At 44.3% G+C, this 26,534-nt stretch overlaps 3 protein-coding genes across 9 annotated transcripts in view; 1 reads left to right on the forward strand and 2 right to left on the reverse strand.

Annotated features, from left to right (window-relative positions):
* Window positions 1-25,728, forward strand: part of Ppa (F-box and leucine rich repeat protein partner of paired) — a 74,832-nt gene extending 49,104 nt beyond the window's left edge. Inside the window, exons 2-3 of one of the 5 annotated variants that reach the window (XR_015537728.1) lie at window positions 20,385-22,271; window positions 22,467-25,728. The gene's annotated coding sequence lies outside the window, so the exon portion shown is untranslated. Of the gene's footprint in view, window positions 1-20,384; window positions 22,304-22,466 lie in introns of those variants that run through there. The other 4 variants (XR_015537730.1, XR_015537729.1, XR_015537731.1 and 1 more) reach the window with 4 other exon arrangements.
* The window catches only part of LOC110837886 (protein Wnt-5b), a 203,504-nt gene that overhangs the window by 134,597 nt on the left and 42,373 nt on the right, over window positions 1-26,534 (reverse strand). Inside the window, exon 4 of one of the 2 annotated variants that reach the window (XM_087358274.1) lies at window positions 1,076-1,160. The exons of the other annotated variant lie outside the window; for it this stretch is intronic. The gene's annotated coding sequence lies outside the window, so the exon portion shown is untranslated. The remainder of the gene's footprint in view (window positions 1-1,075; window positions 1,161-26,534) is intronic. 2 annotated transcript variants of the gene reach the window in all.
* LOC110837888 (uncharacterized) lies at window positions 18,198-22,056 on the reverse strand. Of its 2 annotated transcripts, XM_087358276.1 has the most exons (3): window positions 20,828-20,966; window positions 20,485-20,679; window positions 18,198-18,977 (listed from the first exon to the last, which is right to left on the reverse strand). In XM_087358276.1, exons 2-3 carry the CDS (start codon window positions 20,677-20,679, stop codon window positions 18,576-18,578), a joined length of 597 nt encoding a protein of 198 aa, XP_087214402.1. In that variant the 5' UTR covers window positions 20,828-20,966; the 3' UTR covers window positions 18,198-18,575. The 2 variants fall into 2 exon arrangements, with proteins under 2 accessions (XP_087214402.1, XP_021936201.1); XM_022080509.2 differs by lacking the exons at window positions 20,485-20,679; window positions 20,828-20,966 and adding an exon at window positions 21,607-22,056.

Raw genomic sequence — 26,534 nt, forward strand, 5'->3', positions numbered from 1 at the left:
TTTCCTAACCTCCCTTGGGCTTCGTATCAAACTAGATTGACACTTGAATGAACTCAGAGCAAAGACGGCTATTTTCGGTATAAACTTGATACTTAATCAGTTTCAAGAACTACGCAAATTTCAATCCAGAGCAAAATCTCCTTTCGTCAATCCATCGTTTCATGGGCCTTCGAAAATACTATTTTCTCTCGTGGACATTAGCTCTCTTTAGACACTCCCTTCGCTCACCCTTTTATACCTTAACCAGGCCCTTTCTGCAGTCTTAAGTAACAGACCTATTTATAAGATTTCGACTTTTCTTCCCACTGTGGTCTTGTAGCCAACTTCAAATGACTTCGGTTGTTACTGCAGATGGGATGTTAATTATCGGACCATAAAACCGAGATAAATGCTGATTAAAACAAACTTCTCTGGAAAACTGGAGTGACGCTACAAGTTCCGAACAGGACTGAAGATACAAGAGACGAATTACAAATTAACAGTATTACACTCGAAAAAATTTACAGTCACGTACAAAAATAGAAGCCATTTCTTCCAGCAATCAAACTAAACCAGAGGTTCCCAAAACGTTTATACCTTGCGCCCCACTTCCAGAACAAGTGCAAACATTTTTCATAAAATTTAGCTATGAGTACACATTCTTTAATAATTTATAATATATTATTCAATGCATTTAATTTAAAAACTGTAATAAAATATACGCTTCATACCTGGATTGGTGGGATGGATGTGGTTGCTTCTGTGAGCATATTTGCTGTTTACTTCCTAAAACCGCCTATGCTCTACGAGTCTGAATTCTACAGCACTGTAAGACAACTAAACTGCCTTAACCAAGCAAAGGGGTTAAAAATGTTTCTGCATATTTCGTTAAAAAAAAATTTCATACAAACAACGCCCCCCCCCCCAGAAAACCACTCGCGGCCCCCCCCCCCCAGAAAACCACTCGCGGCCCCCCCCCCAGAAAACCACTCGCGGCCCCCCCCCCCCAGGGGGGCGCACCCCACACTTTGGGAACCTCTGAACTAAACCAAACCGAGAGATAAAGAATGTGGGTTAAAATACGAGAACCACTGACCGTTACCGTAGGTGTGGTGACGTCACTCGTCGCTTTCGAAGCCTGCCTTCATTACAGCGCGAACTGCGACTTGGTTTCTGCCTCTCTGTGAAGGAACCAATAATAAAAATGTGTAAGAAGGAGCCAAGTCTATAAAAGACCAGGAAGTCTTCATCAAAGGCACTGACTATAAACGAAGAAAGTGGACCACATAGTTACAATTCGTAATATGTTTGTATAACGAGCCGGCGTACCTCGGTCAGAAAAGTGACTGGCTGCGGACCGGGGTTCGATCAAGAATGAGTAGGAGTTGTACCTTTACTCCCCAAGCGCTTACATGGCGTATAGTGGGACAACAAAATCCATTAGTATTTCATGCATTCACCTGCTGACTCCTTGCGACTTGCGGCAATCCGAAACTTGGTATCAGCCTACTTACAAAATAAAATTAAAACACTATTACAGTTGCAGAAATATTTGCTCACAAAATCACACCAGATGTAGTCGTCAAGATCTCGAGTTTCATATTTGGGAATTCGGCTAGGCTTTTCCTCAGTCACTCAAAGAAAATTATGGAATATCCTTTTTTTTATATACTACGTATTTCAATGTCTCGCCAAGTGATAACCACAACGACATTAATAAGGCGGACATAAGAGAGTAGGTAATTCTTACTCTCGGTTACGTCATCGAGGTACATGATTATCTTCACGCTCCGGCTGATTTACGATCCAGGAAATACATTCCAGCATGTAATGTATACCAGGATGTGCTTGTCTAAATGACGATAGCTAACTGCAAGTCCCTTCCTCTCCCGGGAATCGAACTCAGATCACCAAGTCGCTTGCCACTGAGATATCTCGGCTAATTCTTAATAAACTGCAATTTAATAAAGTACTAAATACGAATTGCAATTTCTTCGAACAAACTTGTTGTCAGGCTGTACGCACAGTGGGACAGTTTTCATTTTTCTCGACACGAAGAAACCATCAATAACACTACGACACGGCGGTGGGCATAAAATTTACAACCGAGTCTAGTTCATCACTTAGATTTTTCAGTACGGCGTAGGAAAATATAAATTTCTGGGCTTGATATCGCACAAAGATGTGAAAAGCGTGAAGGCGACTGTCTTGTGGGATGTTACGTCGTGTAGTTCCTCTGAAACTTCGATCAGACTACAAGGCGAAACGTCCCGGAAGACGGTAATCTTCATACTAACCGCAATGTAAATCTCATCTGAACAGTACGCGCTAGTTTCTTGTACAAAATACGAAAGTTTAATCAAATAATACGCTAGCCGTTGTTTCGCTACTGCACCATCAATTGAAAGCTGTTGAATGCCATACGTCGAAACAAATGAACACACACAGAAACGAGCAGGAACAATAAGCCAGCCCTCCGAGCTAATAAAGGGCAACCCGGAACATATCATGCCATGACTCCGGTATCTCTTAACGAAAACTAAAATTGATGATATCATGCCGGTGTTCTTGCATTTCCCTCCTGTCGAATCCCCTACCCAGCGCTTGCTTGCGTTGCAGCCGCTGCAGGTTGGATGGAAATTCGCCTGGGGGAAACACTGCTTGCCCCTGTAGTGTTGTAAACGCGTGGGGTGAGCGCAGAGTGATTGAAGGGCACCGACACCGGGGGAGGGGGAAAAGGGTTGTGTGTGTGTGTGGAGGGGTTGAAAACTGCAGGGGCTTTAATTGCACCCCCCGCACATGCCACCGCCCCCCTTATAGGGACTTGCACAAATTAATGTACTGCAGCGTGGGACGAACTGGTCCATGCAACGCAACGCTGGAGACGACGGCTCATCGTCCGTCCGTCCGTCCTGGTTGGCCCCCCGATAATATTTGGGAGCTCAGTGTTCGCTGCCTAAGCATTTCATGCACCACCCTCGGTTACAGTCACGAAACATTCTTTCGAGGTAAAAAGAAGTAAGATTTTAGGTTCTCACTGCGCTGAGTACGTTTACTCGCTGATGGAGGCAGCAGGGCTTGCTGAACCTTTGTAAACTTCTAGCAGACGACACGACGATACAACACAGAATACAGCAATCTTCTGGAAAAAAAATAGGATACTGTTTTCTGTACAGGTAACACTTAATATACGCGCTTTCGATTTTATTCCTGTATCATAAGAAGCATCAGTATCCTATCCGCAGCTTGAGATGGATCTTGTCCAGACTTATTAAGGAATATGATGCAGATGATGAGCTCAGCATCAAATGATCCTGGCACCAGAATACGTCAGACGTTCGCCGTTCTACTACGCGTTTCCACTGCAAGCGGAGTTCGCAGGAACGCAACCTCCAAGTCACCTGTTGGGCTAATGGCGGCTTCCTTTCGTCTTCAGACAAAATGCGCACGAAGATGGTTAATATTACTGTCAATAATAATAATAAAATTTCAGCGACTCCGTGGAAATCGTCCAGTTTTGATCTTAATCTTCTGGATTACGACGTCGTGTGGACTTCGAGATAAATACTAACGACTTGGAGGAACACAGACATCGATTGTACCAGTGCTAGTAGTAGTAGTAGTAGTACCAGCAGCAGAATAACAACAGTTAATCGTTGTATTGTCCAGTGCAGTACGCAGGAAGGGTCTTCCAGTGCGGGAGGGCAAGGGGAGATCGTTAAAACCTGATTTTTAAGTACCGCTAACACGATCACATATTTGCATAATGTTTTTATTGTATTTGAACCTCACTTGTATTTTATGGCTTCATTTTGCATGCTGTAGAATGAATTACATACTATTTTCAGAGCACTTTCAAATCGATGTCACAATATGAACTGTTAACGTATAGACCAACAAATCTAGAAATCACTTTTCTGTACAATCTATTTTTTTTTTTTTTTTTTTTTTTTTTTGGAGTGAAATAAATTCTGTTCTTCGCGTGTTTCAACTACTCATGCCTCTTTTAAAGACCACGATGAACAAACATCCAAATTGTTTCTTCATTCATAAACTGAGCATCCGTGTTAACGAGACAGCTCGATCAGTGAAGCGACTGATTACAGGCGAGGTGAAAGGTTAAGTTCTAGTTCCGACAGGGTCAAAACATTTTCCTTTTAATCCCAAACCCCAGACGGGACAGCGCCTGGGACTCACAGAACCCCATATTCAAGGGGAATCGAAGGTTCATCATTCGCGAGGATAAATTTCAAGGAAGGTGAGACTGGTAGGTCACCCATCTCTGCTGCGTTCATAAGAATTTTGTCTGGGAAAGGCTCAGACTTCTCATTGCCACGGCAACACACACAGATCAGCGAGGAATGAGAGGATGATAGTGAACAATGAATTTAATTTTTTTTAAAAATTAACTTTCATCTGCAAGCGGAATTCAGTTTGATAAACAGCTCAGTCTGAATAGTGACTATCTGGGGTTAGAGGATTTTTCCTGTAGCCTCTGCGTCTAGACCGGCTCTGAGGCCCATCCAGCCTCCTATCCAATGGGTAGCGGGATCCTTTTCCGGGGGGTAAACACGGCCGGGGCGTGACGCTGTGTTGAAAACCATCACAGTGGAAAGGCGGCTTAGCCCTTTAGAGCTCATTGCTAACTATACGTACCACCTGCTTGAATTGCGTAGTGTCTCTTCTAGGTAGACCGAATTATTAAATATTATTTGGACGAGGTTCGGGGCATTTCTACCGGCGAACACTCGCACGGCAGGGGCGGCGCGCGTTGTCTGCGTCAGATTGGGCAGTACGGCTGATCCCTCTCGCATCGAATTGTCTCTTGGAGCTATTTCCCAGCGTTTGCTAGGCCCTTGTGCAATCAGCGTGCCCTCCCCTCATTTGAGCTGGCACACAAATCACGTCAATATGTTCAGGAGGCCCTGGGATCGAGTTCCAGCGGCTCAAAATCGTCCCGTTTATACACGGGATCAATACCTTCAAATGCACCACCGCCCCCCTCCCCATAGCCAACGATTGCACCCTGCCAGCATTCTATTGCACCAGACTTTTTATCACAAGGAATCCGCCTGCGTTCGGTAGTTTGTAACGTATTAGACACGGCTATATCAACTGCAGAGGTTATACAGCACAGGGGTTCCAGAAACCGACGTGATTTTATACAAAGTTATGGCGGCCCGATTAAAGGCAGATATCAACTCATTCACATAACGTCAGCGCGGTGGAATGTCACTCCTCATGAAAGTTTCGTTATTCTTTAGTTAACGACGCTTCATCAAATACATGAGTTACAAAGCGACGCAAATGGTCATTAACAGAGAGTGGTTAGGAATTCGGAAGAAAATTGAAGGCAAAACGACAACACGCCAGAATGGCCTTAGCCTGGCGCGAATTCGAACCGGAATACAAGTTCACACCACACGAAGCGTTTGGAACTTTACCGCAGCAGAAACGTGGACTGTCACTGATTCTTACAACCTGGAATTTACAGCCAAGCGTTCACACATCGTCGGGATGAAAACACCAGCACGAAATCCGAAGCACACGCCTCTCAGTTATCTTCGTTTCTCGTTCTCTCCCTCCACGTCTCTTTGCCACTTTCTTGTTCTTTTCTGTTTATTCAAATTTCTTATTCTCTGTCTCCAGCTTTTTTCACTTGACTCTGTCTCTCGTCAAGGTGTTTATTTGTTGCTGTCCCTATTTTCCTCTCTCTGTTTCTTTCCACCCCTCTATTACCTCGCTTCCTTACTTCTGCGATGTTGATGCCGGGGTCTCAGTTATGAAGAGTTCGTGAATTCGGACTTTGTTTCAATTGCATTTGCATAGTTTATTCTTCTCCACTGGGCTCCGGATTGAGCGCTGGTTCTCCTCTGTCTGTTCGTGGTGTTAACGCGTTCCTCCCGCATCCTCCAACAGTGCTGGATGAGGCAATTCACCACAAGGGAGACGGACAGCTTGATGGACCCATAAATCATCAACTTGGCATTCAAGCCAATTTTCATCAAAAAGAATCGACTCTATTATCACAAGATACTGCAATAGACACAAAATTAAACTCTTGTCTTCTCAGCTTTCTGTAATAACCATGGCATAAAATCTCCCCCCCCCCCCCCCCCATTAAAGTTTCAGTCAAACCCGAAATCACTGCTACAGTTTTACTGGCGTGACTTCAGAAAGTTCCAAAGTCAATGATGGCTCACGACAGTTGTGATTTTGCGTCGTATCCTGAAAAAAAAACAATAATGCAACCCTCAACATGCTAATTCGAAGGACAGAGGCTGTGGACCAGATTCAAGTGCCTTAGCACAGAGCCAAGTGTTAGCCTCTTATGAATACGCTGATGAACATACGTGTTCTTTACAGGCGGGGGGAACTTCCCAAACCAGTTCGGCGACTATCAGTTTAACAAGAAGGACTCTCACTCATGCTCTAGGGCCACTTATCAAGGAAGGAAATTTCGCGTAAACACTAAAACCGTTGATTTCTTTGTTACTACAATTTAAATCCGACATTTAAAGTTGATAAGACAAAGAAACAACTTGTGGATATTTCAGCATTGCTGTCCGCGTTCTAACACCCATCAATAATGACACGGGACGAGATTTCTGCGACGACTTTGTCCATAAAAGGCCAAGCAGGAGTTTCATCCCGAAAAGTTGGTATTACCCAGTGCACTGCGAATAGCTGCGGTCAATAAACTCGAAACTGACAGCTGACTTTCTCATGACAGGACCACGACGGTCACATGGATTATACTTGTTTCATTCGGCAAATTAGATTCTGCAATGTGCAGAAACCAGAGAGCTCAGCCAATGGGCTTTTGTGTTGATTCGCGTAACATCAGCAGCTTCCAACTTAAAACGTAACCGAGAAACATCCCCTGCTGCCACAGCGACCAACCAGCACGTGCGTAACCAGTGCCCGTAAGAGGCTAGGTTATCGTGCGCCTACCTACGAAACGTCGATTTCAACATTTTTCCAATAAAGTCGAAAACAGTCTGCGAGACCTAAACGCTATTTACTACGTCAGGCTACAAAATTACTGCCCTGTTCCCGTGCTTTCGTATATTGGAGAATCAGATGTGCATAAACAGTGATGAGTATTCTAATGCACGCAGCTTCTGCAGCTCACACCCTGAGATCAGGGATTCAATTCCCGTTCTGAGCAGCGGCTACCTGCCCCCACTCGCGCAGAGCCAACAGCTCGATCACTGACTATCCGGTGGTCGGACGACATTTCTGATAGAAAGAAATTAGTTCGCGTAAAGGGGATTCTTCTTTGATGTGAGCCAAGCCACGTTTTGAGGCCGGCTTTGCTGTGTTTTATTCAGCTCCACAATCTCCTGCGGCATTTAACCCTGCGGATGTGGATGGAGTCCGGACACGCCCCTTTGCGTGATCCACTTCCAAACTATGACTTTTCCAAAGTTCTCCTTCCCCACTGTACTCGGGAATCTGCTTTTCTCGGGTCTGCGAGGACGTGGCCTACGCCATGCCGTGCCAGGTTGCGCCCGTCCTCTTAACTCCTGGCAGCTTTCGAACGAGAGTGAACGAAACTCATAATCAGCGGCAGGACATGCCAATCAAATGAAACACGTTTAACGGCAGGAACTGTAGGTATCTGAGTAGCGATACTTCAGACAGGAGCAGCGAGTCTGCAGAACAGAACTGACCACTGATTTCTTTGCTGTACGCGGGGGTGCGTTTTGTTTCAGAAGGCGAACTGTGTCATAAACGTTATAAGAAAAATAAGTGAATATAAAAAATTGTTTCTTAAGACAACAAAATAAAGCAACCATTAAACCTGTACAGGCCGAAACGTCTGGCAAACAGTGAGGAGCGTTCTATAACTGTACGAGCGAATAAGAGAGAGAATCAGGAAGGACATTAAATATACAGGCAGAACAAAAGAATCAAAGAAGGTTGCATACAAAGACGGAAACAAACAAATAAAAAAGAAGAATAAGAAGAAAGGAAAAAGCTGTAAACACGAAACCGAAACGCGCTGATGCAGAACGCTGTCCGATCGCACTTTGTTTCATCCATCCATCCATCCATCCATCCACTCTCGGGCATTTCGTTTGATTGGCAGGTTGACTGGTCCGCGCGAGAAATGAGTAATTCCCCTGCCGTCTGCACGTCACGCGTTACAAGCAACGAAAACTGAGTTAATTTCACGTCACGAGGCGTTCACAAGATTTTCAAATGATGTTCAACAAATTTTTAACCCACCCCACCCCCACCCCAAGCAAAAGAAAGGTTCATTCCGCCGACGTAAGACAAGACACACTGCTCGTTGATGTTATTTATCCAACACCCAGAGCGATAATTAGCAGTTTCGAGCCTAGATCGGTAGATTGAATGCCTCTATGGAGCAATTTCCTGCTACTTTATGTTCAGGACGCCCTGTTTCCAGTCTCATCCTAGAGATCGCTATTCTGACTGAGGATTTTCGTGATTTTCCTCAGTCCCCCGAGACAAATTCTGGGATGTCATCAACAGGAGAAGTCAGTTTCCATCCACATCACTTCGAATTGATCATCCTTAACCATCGAGCCACATTAACGTAAGTATATGGTAATTGTTAAGGCGGTAACTTAAAAACCAAAGCGTAAAGAGAACTCGGCCGTGATAAAAGTAAAGCAAATTCGTACCACACCACGCTGAAGTACGAGGACGTGGAGGCAATACTCCATGAATTCTTAACCTCAGCACCACTGGATGCAGGTGGGAGAGTAGGTCCATGCCACTGCTCCTTCATACGCAAAGAAACACCCGGGTGGCCACTGAACAGGCCCCAGGACCGGTCTGCACGATATGGCAGGGAAACATCCTGCCCCGACGGGAATCCAGCTCAAAGCCTAGTCATTATAGTTAAGATAGCTGACTTCTGGGATGTTGCACCGTGTAGGATACTGACCAACGTTTCAACAATGCTTACAGTCTCCATCATCAGGACCCTGATAAATAATATGGTGGAAGAAATATGGAAGGAAGCGGTCATGACGTCATTTAAATATTGCCTTTGCGGGGACTGAGGAAATACAGGAACGGAAATCTCAGTTAGGGTAACCACTGCTTCAGAAATATACATCGTCTAGTTCAAGATTATTATTGGTTTAATTAAACGATGCTCTGCCAAAGGAACAACGCTGACATATTGAATGTGGATACGTAAATCGGAAGAATTCGGAAAGAAGCAGGCTTGTCCCGTTCCCGCGTTTTCCTGTAGTCTCTGAGGGAGCCGAAGTTAATGTTTTTCGAAACACGAACTGAAGACTTCGATCATGAACCTAAGATCGAACTCGGCTGAGCGTTTCGTGTCAGTTGTGAGGAATTCTACTTGTCTCTGACGAAGGCCTTGAATTCTTATCGTGTTTTTACGAAGAACACAAGGCCATGCTAATCTCCGACCTTTCTTCCTGCTTTCAAGAAAGAAAATCATACGTGACGGTGTAAGGTCTGAGCACACAGGAAGGCAACTAACTACTACTCGCTACCCGCAGGACAATAAATACCGTGCAGTTCAAGCCGGGAACCTAACGCCGCGCAATTTTGGATTTCATACGAATTCCTGTGCGAAAGATGTGAGCAGGAAACGAAATGAATTTAATCAACGAGGATCAATTTCCTGTCACAGCATGGAGCAAAAGTGAGGACACGCAGGCTGCAAAAATGTATCAACTTGGGCAGCGGTCATTTTGAATACTTAAAAGTAAAAGAGTACATTTGCATGTGATTGTAAAGATATTTATTCCATCAAACACGAAAAGTAACTTTTAATGCAAAATCGTAAGGACAAAACATATTTAAGAGCTTTTCAATTTCAAGCGTGTTCCGACGTCGGCTTTCGGTAATAAGAAGTGTTTTTCCGTGCGGTCGCTCACGTTCCGCTGCCGGAGCTTTCTAAGGCGTTCGTAACTTCCGGATCCCCAGATCATATCACCCAGAAGATGGCAACTGGAATTCTGCCGAGACGCCGGAAAACCATCATGATTCTACATGGCTTACCACTGCAAACTGAAGCCAAATCGACACCCGCGTTACCCAAGTACTTTGTTCCCTGCAGAGGTTATTTATTTATTGTTCAGCTTTACCATGCGCGCTACACGTCCGGCCCACTTCGGTCCTCATGACTTGATCACTCCGCACGTCATGAAATGTGGGCTCCTCGGTGCGCCGTTGAATCTGAAGGTCCTCCACAGAGTACATTTAGGAACATGGGATTCCTCTTCCGACAAAGAACGCGTCTGGGAACTCTGTGTGACACGAAGAGACAAGCACCGCGTATATCAATTCTCCCCTGTGAAGTACTTTTTGTATAAACCTATAGCTTAGGTTTAATTATTAATTTATTTGTCTATTCTTCATTACACTGGAGGGTTGAGCCCGGTCAATTTGTACTTCCACTCCGAGCAATAAATCAAACTTGCACCCCGACTATTGGCAAATATTTAATTTGGGTTTTCCATTAATGTAATTCAATTTTGGGCGGATAATCACTCGCACAAAGTAGCAATTGTCTGCAAGTGCAGCGGGTGCAGCCTTTCACCAGGACACGAATCTACAACCTCCGGGCCCCTCGTCAGCATTCAAACAGATCGCTGCACTAGACAGGAAAACTTCCGAATTCAAAACACAAAGCGCATTCCATCCAACATGACGCCGGCAATTACTAGTTATCCTACTCTGAATTCCTATTGTTCACTGCAATTCAATACGTCAAACCGCTGCTGGACGAAGGTACGCTCAAATCGCATCGAGCTCTTCGCTTTAACAAGTGGAATGAACGCGAACTGGAATTTCAGCGGAGAAAAAGAGGGGACGCATTACAACTATACGATACCTGTCAGGGCGATCGGATCAAGAAGGATGGGGAATGCAGGTAGCACGCGTGGAAGATATTAAAAATGCGCACAAGAATTCCGGATGCATATGTTTCGGACGTCTCATTGTGCGACGTGCTGGAGTGCATCTAAATCCAGCTTTAAAAAACCCTCAAACAGTCGTAAAATTAATAATTTCCAAATAAAATAAGACTCAAACACAAACATAACCCCTTCACGCACAAAACGATGAAACGAACGGCAATCCAGAATTCTCGCAGCTGATGGCACTGCTTGAAATCCGCACGGCCGTAATTTCATCTGTTTCGCCGCTCGATGAGTATTCGTCACGGACAAACACTTCCTTTGTCCCGAAATTCTGCTACCAGTCGGTGCAATGTTGCCTTATTCGGTACTTCCTTGTCAGGATAGGTTTTTTCCAAACGCGACAACAAGAGATTTCGATGCAAAGTAACGTTCGAGAATAAACACGCGTTCTGCTTGCACCTACGCAAATGTAGACAGCAGCGACCTAACCTAACCGTGGTCCATCATGACTCTAGTAGCTCCGGAGAGGTTCGGAGTGTGTAAAACACTACTCATGTTGAAAGCAAGTACACAGGATTTATTGACTTCCCTGTATATCTATCAGAACTAAGTCCTGCAGCAAATATTAGCTCATAAGTACCTCAAACACAAATAAAATCCTATTAGGCAGATTTTGCATTTAACGCTCGTCACTGTCAATAAAACGAAATGCAGGAAAAGGTGTTACATTTACAGAACATACTCTGCGTTACTTCTGTTTACAGACCGCCTGTAACTCGGTGCTACTGTACTGGGAACAAAGCAGGGGGACAGTGGGGGTGGGTAAAACTGTCGAAATGAACGCTGCATTGTGTATGAACGTGAATTTCGAAATGTCGGATGGGATCTCCTTCGGTTTAGATGCACCTGAACACAGAACACAACCAGACTCAGATCAAATTAACTTGTTTGAATTTAAAGCTTTAAAGAGCATTACTCATCTAAACGCCGTTGTCACAGTTTTTGGTGTTTAGTCTGGAAACCAAATGGAACCCCCCCCCCCCCCACACACACACACAGAATTTTCGAACAATGCGCAGGAACTTGGTACTTGAGGGTAAGACCCCACTGACCCACAAAGGGCTGTCAGACTCAGTCCGACATTGGAACGGAACGTAATGATCCAATTCACACCTCGCACAGACACAGTTCTTACGTTTTGACCACAGACTGGAAACAAACGCATGTACTTTAATAAAATACTATAACATTTTGCGAAGTAGTTCTCCGGTGGCAAAGTAATGAATACAGCCTAATCCATTTCCCCTTACAAAATGATTCTGTTTCTTTCGATGCTAAATATCTGACACAAATGATACAGCGTCATTATGTAATTTAATCTAGTGATTGGATTAAAATGAAACATGGTTGAAAATACTCGTAATATACTTGTTTATATGTGTATTCAGTTGTTTCGCGATCCCGTATTAGCTGCTGTGTTCATGTTCTTGTATATGGCGTCAAAGACGTGAATCTGGAGGTAAGAGATGATCCATGATCCGAGTTAACAGAGAGCCATTTGCAGATGGACTTTGGATCTCACTTACGATAGCCGCGACCTGAATCTGCCAGCTACAGCTCTGAAACCCACTTCAGTTCCCCGCACATCCGCCGTCAATTTTAAGGCTAATTTTTCGAAGCATCGAGGAAGATCGCGCTGTGAGCACGTGCACTTCACACATCCTGCCCAAAGTGTGCACAACGCGTGCACACTTCTCGCGTCTTTGTTCCTGTCACTGGCCTTGGAATTCGTCTGGAGTAAACAGAAGTCAGCTGCCACAATTTAACTGCACTCACATACGACACCGGACAGCGTAGTCAGTTACTTCTTGAGGCGTTCTTTACGCTTCAGCGCGAGGGGGGCCCGTCCACGTCCGACTGACGTCTGCTTCACCACTCTGATGGAAAACATTGTTGAAACAATATGAACCGAGGTCACGGGCGGACCGACCCTCTGCAACAAATTGTCTTGGATGACATCGCAGCCTCGATGTAGCCGCTAATCTATGAAGGAGTCTGACTGCGACCATCAAGTACCAGGTTAGACCCCAGGCAGCAGCAAAATTGCTTGACTGGCGCGCAGACACGTCATGCGTTGGTTCTACAAACTTCGCCCGAAGACGCATAAGAAGGCCCCTTGGAGGTCACCACGTCACAACTTGCCACCTGTGACCCTGTCTGTGTCGTATCTCTGTGTTACGTGGGGACACAAAAGTAGCCAGTAAAATATGTGACTGACTTGGCAACTCGGCTCGGCGGCGTCTCTGGCGTCACCATAGCAACGCTTGGAGTTTACGCATGTCGAGCGGGTTGTCTAGCACGCACCCGATACGAGATAGTTGCAGCTGACACATCGGTAAATTTCGCGTGTTCCACCGCTATTGGCGGTCGTCTAACCCTTTCAACGCTGTTGCGTTTCGACGCTGCATCAACTGAAGCTGTTATTTCGCGTCTTCGCAAGGAGCCTTAAGACAGTTGAACTAGTTCACGTCATCACGCCTTATTTATTTAGGCAACGTCGACATCGTCAACCCATCTACGCCTAGATCTTCCTAGTCATCCCCTTCCATTCAGGTTCTTGGACTAATATTTGTTGCTCACCTCTCCTGCGCGTGCTACATGCCAGAACCATCTCAAAATCTTTCATTTCATCACTTTGATACAAAAAACGTAAACTGAAGCCACTACTTGCGTTGATGGTTCCACTTTAACGCGGCGTATGGAGTGAGGCGTGGGCCTTGTGCCGCTTGGTCGCTGGGACCGTGGGTTCGAATCCCACTCAAGCCCTGGATGTCTGTCCGCGTTTTTCTGTGTTGTGCTGTCCTGTGTACAGGTAGAGACCTTGCGACGGGCCGATCCATCATCTAAGGAGTCCTACCGAATGTCCATAGATCAAGCCAACGAAAGGTTGGGACCCGCAGTGCTCGGGCACTTGAACGGGTCGTTCCCAGTATCCCAGAATGGGGTGAGGAAAGTTGGAGGGGGGGGGGAATTTGGAAAACACTAGTCGACCCTTTGATGATGTGGGGGTTGCTAGAAAACCATAACGAGGGGGCGTGTCCGCAGGAGAAATGAATAGCCCCACCACACCCTCTCGACTGGCATTATAAAAAATGCCATAAACAGAATAGGCAGGGGTGAGTCAGATGCAAGCAAACAGAATGTTGACTGATGGACCATTTGTTATTCCTTGTCATTGTTTTGGCTATTCGTGCGGGACCAACAGATTTGTGTGTGCCAACCTCAGTGACCGAATCAACGGACACAAATAAGCAACGCTTGTTCCGTATAATGACAGCTTCTGCCGGTATATCTAGAAAAAATGTGACAGGTATTTGAATTTCTTGAAGGAATGGTGTGGTAGACACATTTAACTACACACGAATTCACCATCGGGAACAATAATCATAATCCGGTGAATCACATTGGTTAAATTGTTAAAAATCGATTTCACCGATTGACGAATTACAAATTTGCGGTGCATGAAGACTTATTAATAGGTATTTAAACAATCTGTGCACATTTAAGTCACTGTATTAATATCAGGGGCGGCGTGACGTAGTTCCCGCTTCTGAATTACACAAAATTGCAACCGATTGCCCTCAATCGAGCACCCTTAACACGCCACGACTCAACTGCTTTCTGATCACCAATTTCCAACACCCTGGTCAGCCAACGCCAGTCTACACTAGTGTCTGAAATATTAACACGGCTATAAATGTATGGTAGGTAGATAAGAATCTGGAAGGAGGTGATCGTGGCTTGATTGGGGGTAGGCCCAGTACACGTATCCTACAATTAAGTCTATCCCAAGTAAATCCTGTCAAAGCAGCCAGCAACAAGGTCGATATTCGAACCTCCTGCATCAAGAATGCATGTCACCAACCTTCTTAAGGCTCGAGAATAAAGAGTGATGATTTTAAACAAATTGGTGCAATTTATGGTGATGATGTCATAGTACATGAATCTGCCTGTCTCTGAGCTAATTCCCCTCAACACAAGACGACAGCTTCATTGGTGCAACAAGTCTATAGAATTTGTCAAGCAATGAAAAACAATATTTTCGATAAGTTTCAGGTTCTTTATAAGACAAGCATTCGATCTTTACTTCAACCTACCTGCCTGTTCGTTCATACGATCGTACGAAACCAGAGAGAATCAGCCGTCGAGGGACAGACGTTTCATTACATTCAATTGCTTTCCTTCGGTACCTGCGAAGAACTGTCAGCGAGTCTTAAGCGAAAGGGTCGGCCGGCCCAGAATCTTAATCAAACGACGCACTGCGTGAGACGGACAATTCACACCTCCGCCTCGTACCGAGTTCCAAACGTATGGAGCGAAACCTCCGCTCCCCACGTACTTCATTTCGTGGCGTCCACGGGCAAACTCCGTATCGGAAGGATTCTGCTCGTACAGTCAGAGACTGCAGCGAAATGCTGATAAACATTCTGCAACAGAGTTTCGTTCTGTAACCATGGCAACCAGACTGCAGTGAAGTTCGGGTTTGTAAGCGAAGTGTAAGAAGGATATTTCGTAAGACGCTTGAACAGATGGCGGGGCACAAAGCGAGCGGACTGGAGCCTTACCAGGCGCCAGTCTTAAGACAAAACTTCCGAAGAGCCTTCGTGCATTGGGACCCCTGAAGAACTTTCGCCAACACGAGACACGAAACTTTGTTGTAATCCAGCTCTAAAAAATAAATCCGCTTTACTCTTGCATATTTTGCTAACAGAATATTAGAATGAGAAACAGAAAATAGAAAACGCGTTGCATGCCTGGTTAATAAAAAAGAAAGAAAGAAAGAAAAAGAAAAAGTTTGATTACAGGAGGCATGGCAACCCTGGCCCCACTTACACAGTTCGTTGTTTTTTGCTTAAGTTCCAGGCCGGTACCATCACGAGTCTGTGTTGACTGCATGCGATCCGTGGAACCGGTACAGTCACGGAAAATTGAATCCCACCACGGCACAGTACTGCAAATTAATCATACAACAAAAAACATCCAGAAACCTCTATTATAACGATACACAGCAGCGCACGTGTAATTAGTTAATCGTAAAAATCGAGCATTTAGACGCAAAATACGGAGAACTCTTTATTGTGCGTGCTACAGTATCAACTAATGAGCCGGGATAGCTCAGTCAGTATAGTGACTAGCTACGGGCTGGACGACCGGGGTTCGATCCCCGACGGAGGCAGAGGATTTTTCCTCTAGCCTCTGCGTCCGGACCGGCTCTGGGGCCCACCCAGCCTTCTCTACAATGGGTACCGGGGGTCCTTTCCCGGGGGTAAAGCCGGCCGGGGCGTGATGCCGACCACTCACCCCCATCTAGTGCCGAGGTCAAGGAAGAGAGGAGCTATACCTCCACTCACCCCAAACGCCTACGTGGCGTATAGCGGGACAAACTTTACTTTTTACAGTATCAACTAACATAATTCACAGTCAACAAAAGTGGCCTAAACCTGAATAATTATGCCAATGGTACGTAACGAGCAAAATTCATGGAAGTAATACCACACAAACGTAAGTGATTGATTCAGTACCGTTTAAGGTCTCAGGAATTCCAACAAACTTAGAACAGAATGAGATCTACAACAGACGAAGCATCGTCGTTGAAATGTACCAGAATCGGAAAACGAATGGCGGACGAAACTGTAATTGGATGTCGTCGCTAGTAACCGACGCCAACGAAACCTATGAGACAGAACCTGAGACGTCGATGTCGTTGGTCCGGCAAAAAAGACGAGGTCCGGCGCGTACGTTTGGACAGCGGCCTACTTCCAGCACCACACCGGAATCTGACGTTCAGCACGTCCATCCAATGCCACTCAGTCTCTGTCTCAGCTATTATTTACCTGGAATTACACACAGCTTCGCCCCGTAATTCTCTCTTCTCATCCATTCCTTCCTCAAACTTTCCCAACCTCCCTCTTTTACTCCTTCCTCTGTTATACTCTCGATTGCATTTGTTTATTTCACAGAACGATTCGCAAAGCTGAACGTCACAGGGTGTGCCTGAAATTGATTCTTTAATTTCCCTCTCGCTATTTTAATTTGCCGTTATTAAACAGGCAAGGTACAGCTTAATACATCCTCACAGCAGACCTTTCTCGTCTCTCGAACCTCAACTACATATCGTGTCAGTATTAAAACCCAAAATCTAATTATCCACACAACACTTGTGAAGTCCCAGACCGAATGTGAAATCCACAATAAATTCAACCCTCTGGGTCTAGGGGGTGGGCCTTGAACACTTGGACACCGGGATCGAGAGTTCAAATCAAAGCGAATCAGTGACGTGTCCAACAACTTCAGTTTTCGCCTGTATGTAATTATATTAACTGGTTTCAAAAACTGTCAGAGTCAGTCTTTATGACATTAAGGCCCATGTTTTGCGTAGCAAATTAACGTCATCAGCACACAGAAGTACCTCAAGCCACTGATCCTTTTCTCGCTACATTCACTACTGCAAAGTACAAATATCTGATGAAAGACGAATAAATTATGAAGTTTTCTGTTACCATGTGAGTACAGAGTGCGTACCTCGATTTCCTGGTACGATAACAAGACGCTGGCGTAATCAAAATGCCCGGTACCTTTACGCTGGAGTTAAGAAGCACGTGCGGTAAAACGTAATAAAAATACTCGAAACCTTAACCGCTAACACAGGCTTTGCGATTTGCCTTCTGAAGTGGTCGCTCATTTACTTCGGTTTTAATTTAAGCTGCTTCCTGGCAATAAAAGCAAATTACAAGTCACTTTTGTACATTTCTGGTACAGGACTGAGGATGACAAGCCTACACTACAAAGGGGAAAGAAAGTGTACAATATTTGAACATTCTCTCGTGCTTTTATAAATATGTACACCTTAAAACACGTAAAACTGTATCTTTCGCTGTTGCGAAGTCAAACCAGGTCCCTCACCTAAGAGAAGAACACACAAACTTGGAATTTGAGAACAGGGTTTTGAGGAGAATATTTCGGCCTAGGAGGGGTAAAATGACTGGGGGGGGGGGAGGAATTACATAAGACGAGATTTCTACTTTTGAAAGCAATGCATACACAATTCTGGTTAGATAGTCTGAAGGGAAAAGACTGCACGGACGACTCAGGAGTAGATGGAAGGACAATATTAAAATGGAGCTTAAGAAAATCGGATGGGAGGCTGTGGACTGAATTCTTTCTCCCTCAGAATGTTTCATTTTAAAAATTATTGTTCGGGCATCAATTAAATTTGATCTAAACGATTTTTTAAACAATTACCAATGCATATTCAATGTAAAAGAACTCAACATGAAACAGTCATGGTATTTTGTTTTGGATTTACTTACACTTACAATCAATTACATCACATATTTTTCAACTAACCTTTCAAAGCAAAGTGATACCCGCGTGGACCGCCCACATTAATATGAAAATAACTCTACACTTTGAACACAGAGCGCATTTATCGGTTAATTCAAAGAAGAACAGCGATTATTTCCTTAAACGGCGTTAACCAGTTGATCTCTGTAATGGTGAAGTTAAGTTTTTTCTCTGCGGTACGGACCAAATTCTTAAATATTTAGACGAGCTTCGGGCTTCAAGAGGTCGACTGCAGATTTGCAGAACAGCGACCAAAGAGCTCGAATCGGCCACAGTAAAGAGAAACGCATTCGACTATGGCACGCCAGCGGCCTGCTACTCCATCTCCTGATCGATGCGCTCTTCGCTGAGGATTGTCTGGATCTTCATCTGGGCGGACGCAGCGCGGCGTCCGGACAGTCTCTTCAGCTGACAGGCGACGCTCCGCCCGAAAGCCTCGAACTCGCCGTCGTCTGCCTTCTTATCCAGCATGGTTTTCAGCCTGTCCACTGCGTTACCAACGAGGTCAGAGTCTTGCGGCCTGAACCTCTTGAAATTGTGCCGAGCGGATTCTGCGGTGGACATTTCCTGCAACTGCATCTCAACGGCGTCCTGCTTTTCGCTCGCGTCCTCTTCGACTTCAGTCCAGACTTCGTCAGTGTCGTACAGCTGTGTTACATCTTCCATGACTACTTCTTCATCTTTTATTGCGGGAGCATTTCGTCTGCCGAACCTATCCTATTAACGCAAAGTATTTGGTTAAGCTGGTTGAAAAACGTAACACATAAAATGAGCCTTGAAGCTTGTCCTTTGAACTCGCAAACTCAGACTAATTAGGCATGACCCCCTTAACAAAACAAGCGATTAGCATTATTTAAAATATTCAGATCATATATTATTTGCAGACAATGTAAACACCTCACAAAGAAATCCTGCCTTCGTTAAACTGACATGCTATGAAAAGCTTCTGTTTATAAGGGGAAGAATTAGGAAGATGTCTGCATCAGATAACATACCGACGTGAATTAAAGCACCTAATGACATCTTTTTTTTTGCACAGAAGGCGAGAAAAACTAAACAGAAGAAGGAGGCCACATATGCACTTGGTTTACGTTACAAAAAATTCCCAAAAAAATTCTAAAAAAACGTTTTTCCTTTGTATAAAAATTAAGGAACTACCAAAATAATGAAATCAAGGAGTATAAAATGGGCGGGACACATAGCACGCAGGGAGAGATGAGAAACGCGTACAAAATTCTAATCAGAAAACCTTGAGGGATAGAGCACTTGAGCAACCTAGGCTTTGATAGGAGGACAATACCCAAGTGGATGTTAAAGATGCATGATGTGACGAATGGATTCGGCTCTTATCAATTCTCGGGTTCTACGGGCTATCTGTCTGTCTGTCTGTCTGTGTCAGTCAGCCGATTTGTCTATCAATCTTGCCTATCTCTCTGAACTCCATATTCATAATGGTGGGTGGGGGCAAGGTCACCGACTTCTTATTAAAACTGCGCAACGAAGAATTTGAGGTATTTCCTACTCTGGAGAGACGGAGGACAGCTTTCACCTGAAGACGAGGGGACGTAGTGAATTGTAAGACTTATAAGCACAGGACGAAAACGTAGTCATACACAAATACTAGGCACTATCGCCAATTTCAGAATTTAAAGCAAGGCTTAAATTTCTTTTGTTAATCTCCCTTTGAAGAATATTTTATTTAATGATTTAGCATGAATATTGTTAGCAAAAATGGATAAATAAATACAAATTTTTGCGCTAATTTCGTCAGTGGTGTCATAGAAAACTTGCAATATATACGAACGCCATGACTGAAGGTTAATTTCGTTAAATCCAGTTGAGCCATGTTGCAACACACCCGCTTTAACCCATTAACGCCGAATGGTAGCTATATTTACCATCTGCATTTTCTCTTTGTGGTTTCGTACAATTCCCCGAGTAAAAACTATCTCCGCAAACCTAACCTTACCTAGTTGATATTCGTAAGGATAAAGTGTTTTCTTTGAGGTATCTGCCTACGAGTCCACATTGCGTCACAACCCAGAACAACAACATCGTCATCTTCAGGACCGTGAGAACCACAGATCGCACATAATTCTTAATTTAGCTTCTCTTTCGTTACAGGTGGTGCCGCCACCTTCGCTGATGGCGACAAACCGCTGCTTTTGTCCGAGTCAGATGGGGAGAAACGAGAAAAAGTTGGGGTTGAAGGGAATGAACTTACCCCGGAGCGCGCAGACGCCGATCTAAAAATGGCCACGGCCGGATGCATCGTCTTTAGGTGTCTGGACAGATTGCCCGTGGATCCACCCACAAAGCTAACTGGTTTGTGGCAATAATTGCACGCGGCTTTATTTCTAACATTCGGCAATTCCACGAAGTGAAACCAAATTTCACTCCTCTTGCGTGATGTAGTCATCTGAAAATGTTTCATCAAAAACCATACTCAATTACGGGCAGACGCAAGCCTACACAAATCAATTACTAGACTAAATTATTAGTGCGCCTATGCAAGAGATTGTGATGGCACGTGAATTACGTAATAACATTTTTTTTCCTTCACTTACCTCGAAAAATAAAACGACGAAAAACTGTGTTTTGAATTAAGTAAAATAATACAACTGCCGTGGACAAAATATCTGTCGGCGTTTCAGGCAGGGTGGTAATCGCGATCAGCCGAAATGGGCAGCGAATGTGACCCGTGGCGTCCACCTGCAAGAGGTCAGCGCAGATTGGAAACAAGGAAAACGTGTACAGATTCTCTCACGATCGAGTCTCAACTGGAAATGGGCTGAGGAACGATCCGGTTCGTCGTCGGTCTGGATCCGAGCTGATCCGAGTGCCTTTGGCGGAGGGGGAACGGAAAAGACCGATCTGCCGAGTGTTGGAGGTGACGATGGTGGCGGTGGTGGGGAAGATTCGGGTCTCGCAAACAAGGAACACACTGCCATTTGCCATTTGCCATTGGTTCTCAAACGATACGTCTGTAACAGAAATTCTGTAACACACTAGAAGCTCAAAGGCGATAATACTGGCACTGGATGGCGTCTAAGAGACGACAGTGTCATGCAGACAACGGGTACAAAAGGTGGTCGAAATACTCTTGTAAGATCCATCTTAATATTGCCCTCCCATCAGCATCGGAGTCCACCCTGTTGTAAGCTCGGATATTGACCTGGGGGTTTATGACCGGAATGTGTATGAATTTCTCTACCTCTATGCGTGCTACATGCAAAACTCACCTCGACGTTGTCACCCTGATAATAATATTCATGAAGAGTACAAACTATGAAGCTCCTCATCATCACATGTTCTCCATTCTCTTTTAAACTGATACTGAACTTACCAGTTGGCAATTTGTCTTGTCTCGCTGAAAGACGAAACTCTTGAGGAAGGAGTCCAAAGTGTTAAACCAAACGACGTTTGGTTTGTACACATCCTCGGGAGAGGAACAGCTCGCCTGGCTAAAGTGGATTTTCTTTAACTCCTGGCAGTAAGATGACCGAATATTCTTGATCTTGTATTTCACATCAGTAACGCCGAAACCTTCTAGATCCATCGCTGCAGCAATTCTCTCGAGAGCACGATACCTCGCGTCTTTGTTCTTGTAGTCCAGCAACCTGGCGTTCCATAAACACTCTTCCCCCTGATAAAGGTGTACGAATTTCATAGTGGTAATGTCGCTCCACCTGCAGAGAGACATAGTTCGAACTCCGATCCGATTGGTGCTCGTCTCACGAACGCTGCCTGCAGCTTCGATCGGTCCGCACTTGCGAGAGAGACAGCATTCTAGCATGCGCGAACGTTCTGGTAATTTCAATAATACCAACGGCAGAAATTTGTCTTTTCAGGGTAACATCGTACGATAGCACAACCACCGACGACAGACATCCGAACGCCGAAGATGTTCTGTGCACGCAAAATTCTGATTCGAATAAACTGCAGCAGTGACGAAATTCAGAGAGCGCAATGAGCACGCGTGTGGCTGCACGATGCTACATCAAAACGCAGGTCTGGTTACTGTGTGTGTGTGTGTGTGTTATTTCCATCATTCCAACCGGACGAGATGCGCGGCCACCCGTTCGTCATCATCCGGTAGTTAAAAAGAACGTTCAGTTTGTCTCGTGGGTAATTTGTTGTGATTTCATTTTAGAGTCTTCAAATGTTTCCTAGAATAAAAAAGGGCCAAAGGTGAGTGAAATTCAGTTTCAGAAAATTCCACGGTGGTGGAAGGAAAAATCCGACTCAAACAGACAAAAGCTTCGTGCTTTCTGTTGTCTGTGAATGCGGTTTGCGTGACTCCGTACAGTCAGTGATGGTCATTTAGTGATGATGGTGAATAGCTTCCAAATTATGCGACGCGTCGAAGATCTGCCCAGCAATCAAAACACAGCGAAGGACAGGCAATGGAAATAATCGGAAACGCTCGTGAGTAATTAAAAATGGATTCACATTCTTGCACTCATTTTTCCGTTCGTCTCGATGGTAGCACAGACACGACATGACACTAGAACCAACTCGTTCATTCATCACAGTTAAATCCGCGAAGAACTCTTCGTATTAACTAATTTAAAACGGAGTTGTGGGTAGGCGAAACTGAACTGACAATACATTTCATGACAATCCCCCCCCTCTCTCTCTCTTCGTTCGCTGACTGTAATTTGTTTCACTCTGTCACTATTTGGTGACGTTTTTAAATGAATTTACCCCTCCTCACATACGCAAGGAAGAGCTTTCCTGCCCTATTTCCGCCTACAGCCTAGTGCACTAGGCTGCATAGAAAGACACCAGCAGCTTAATTATTGTTTTCGTCTGTTGATCAATCTCTTTGCTGACGCATAGATGAAAAGTTAGATTTGGGTAATTGCAAATCGATTATGGGATTTCCTGTCCTCTGATAGCGTAGTACTGACTGCAGAGTGATTAGCGATTGGTCAAAGTCACACACACGCCCAGAAATGAAGACTGACGCATTTTTCATTTGATCAGATGTTGTAATAATCAACTACTGTGCCCACAGCATATCAGCCTGTAAATATTCTGGGTAACTCTCCTTTTTTAACTGTAATTCGTAAAAGAAAAGTTGAGAAACAAATCGCGACACGCGGTGCTTCGATATCACGCGCCTTTGTTTTAAAAAACAGAAGACTAATTATTTTAGAATGGTGTGTCAGAGTGGAGACTGGATCAAAATGGTTCATTACAGGGCCCACCTGTCCGAAATTACCAAATACTGCGTGTTGAATAAAAATAGGGAACTTCTTGAATCGTTAAGTAAGCGAAACTTTTCAACGAAAAAGATCCTGTACCTTAGAGTATCAGTTAGCTGGTTTGTCAGTCGAGTTTAAATGCGAAGACAGTGGAGATAGAACTCCGCGTGCTACATATCCTCCCCATCCTATCATTCCTGACTTAATAATCCTGATAATCGTAAACACATTATTATGAAGTTCCTCGCCACGTAATTTCCTCGCCACGTGTTCGTCGTGATGCCAATTCGTGGCGTGCGATATGAAGCAAGATGCTTATTCATAAGCAAAAACCTACCGGAAACGCATACCAGCGCGGTCCTGGGCGGACACGCAATTGTAAAGCCTGTACTGACCTTGGGTACGGCTGCAGAACTTTTTCTGCTCTATTCGTTTGCTGAAGATGGGAATCCGTTCCCGTTACGGTTCCTAGCCGTCATCTCGATCCATTCCCACATCCTTCGAGAAGCCGCAAAAGCGGATTAAACCTCTCCATGCTGAGAATTTCAGCAACAAACTCTTTTTATTCCACAGTTTCACGGTTACGTGTGGTATAGGGGCATCTACGTTCACACAAATGATACGCGCATGGATGTGACCAGCTCTGTGGCACTTCGAAACACAGACCACTAGTGAAATGTGAACAGTCGCACGTATCAATTGATAGAGAGACCGTCGGACACTGCTTTCCGTTCGTTTTTCTTTGTGAAATCATTTTCATCTTCTGCCTTCCAATGACAGTCTAGCAAGATTTGTTCCTGGAGGGTGGTTTTAAAACACTTTGAGGCATTAATGTGTAGGGAAACGACACGCTGCGAGGGTTTTAGAAACTCAGGCAATGGTACAATTTTTCCACCGGAGGAAATGCATTCTGGAGATAAATGTGAATTGAAGAAAGCGACGCACTGTTATCCTTATCTACGGCAAAGCAACGCCTAGCAGTTTCCGGGGGCACAGACCCACACCTGGAAAACGGAAACAGGTGGCATTCGAATTTCATGCAAACATGAACTGCTAACGCTTTCTTCTGTTTCAGATTGTACAAATGCCTCAATTATTTTGAAGCAAGGTCAACCAACAAGGCAGTGCAAGGTGCTATACGAAACATCCTGAACACGATGCCTGCTTTTCAGAATGTTAAGGATAGAATAAACATGCGTTATCAACATTTTAAAATTATATTCCTCGAAAGATTTGTTTTAATATTATTCTCCCTTCTACGCCCACATAACATTAATCATGTCAGGTGGACGTTATCAGATACACGGGTCCGGACTAGCTGTCTTGACTATATATTAATATATATGAAGCAAGCGAGAGAGAGAGAGAGAGAGAGAGAATTTACAAAGGTAAATAAATCTATCACCCTTCATCGCACGTCTCTTGATTGGCCTGCATTCCTGTTCCGTATTCAGGTCCGAGCATAACACAGTCTTACTTGATCGACGATTTTTGTGGTTTTCCTCAGTCCACCCAAGCAGCTGCCTCGTTATCCTCCCTGAACAACCATACATAAACACGTCATGCGATACTAATTGACAATCTGAAACAACAGACCGTCAAAACAACCGGTCCCAGCGCAAATTCACCAGCACATGGTATTCGGACGGTTCGGTTCTTCGTCAGGAGTCCGGATAAACTGACTTAAGTGTGTCGTACTTTTCCTCGACCTCGAAACAGGCCTCAGCAGATTCCTTTTTCAGATTCATCCTTAACATCAGTCTTCCCATGAAAACCTCTATATGTATCCCTTTCCAATTCCAAAATAATCGACACCAAGTAGCGTTGGCAATTGATGCAGTGGAATCAGACTAAAGATTTGACAACAATGTGCGAGAACACTCTGTTGCATCAGACTCGCAGTGGAGACATTTCGAATGCGTGCCACACACCGGAAACAGCTGTACGCCGCTCCAACCAGCATGCACAAGTACAACGAAAAATTCAAATCCATGTGGCCTTACGTTGCAATCTGATAAATATTAAAATACAGAAATGAATGATTCAAACTCGTACAAAAATACTGCGTGCATTTGTATCTGGAGGGTGGCTTCGCTGACGACATTAATTTGTCCGACTGGGTGTTCAAAAGAGGCATCCTCCGGTATTACTATTTGCGTAGACGAATCCGGAATTGTAATGGCGAAGCTGTCATATTAACACTTTTAGCCGTGTTGGCCCTGCTAACACAAATAAATAAATAAAATTATTCTGTTTTCCTTTTGAGGTTGGCTGGAACTGTGCTTAAATGACATGCTAAGCGCATAGGATGTTATGGATACTAAGAAATATGACAAGGTTGTTACTTGATTCAACTAGAAACGAATAGACTCTCGTGAACACGACATTGAGCCTTTGGGATTCTTCTGACCAGCTGAATAAATATAAACTTTCAATGAATATCACTCACTGTTAATCACGCAGTTATCTATGAAACCAACAAAAATCAGTAAACAGACCATAGTTACTTAGACTAATCGTTGAAGTACGTCTTATAGGCACGTGTTGAAGCTTTAAAATGATTTCCCTAGTTCGCAGAATAGCAAGCAATAATGTATTTGAAAGGAGAACAGAATTTTAAATCTCACAAAAAAAGTTTAAGTTTCCAATGTTTTATATTCTTTCGTTTGTATGGGACCTTACTATTAAAAAGTTAAAGTGACCTCCAAGTATTTACTTGCGAAGTATTCTGACAAACTAGGAACTTCGAGTCCAATAGACTTGAGTTCCGATACTACTCAGGCTAAATAATTAGAACGGGAACAGGAAACGAGAAATTTGCTGCGAGTGTAAACATCCACTTTCTTTCTGTATCTGACGTTTTGACAGCGGTAAAAGTGTTCATCGTGGTCTTATGGTTTATGACTGGACTACACGGCGTCACAACCCAGAAGACCACATATTCCGGTTCCAACAGACCGACGACAATGACGTAAAAGGCAGGCAAAACTTAACTCGATAGTATGAAATACGATCTACATATGATTAATGTAAATGTAACAATTTTATGTTTACGCTGGAGTTA

The sequence above is a fragment of the Zootermopsis nevadensis genome, unplaced genomic scaffold, assembly GCF_977971745.1.
Source record: "Zootermopsis nevadensis isolate Lab colony 2312 unplaced genomic scaffold, Znev_1.0 Znev_ptg000029l, whole genome shotgun sequence".
In the NCBI taxonomy this organism is placed as follows: Eukaryota; Metazoa; Arthropoda; class Insecta; order Blattodea; family Termopsidae; genus Zootermopsis; species Zootermopsis nevadensis.

Excerpts from the sequence above, each read along its gene's own strand:
- LOC110837888 (XM_022080509.2), bottom strand. The coding sequence starts at position 22,056 with ATGCTAGAATGCTGTCTCTCTCGCAAGTGCGGACCGATCGAAGCTGCA. Across the intron at positions 18,978-21,606 it reads ACAAGACAAATTGCCAACTG|GATAGGTTCGGCAGACGAAA; the intron begins GTAAGTTCAGTA and ends TTGCGTTAATAG.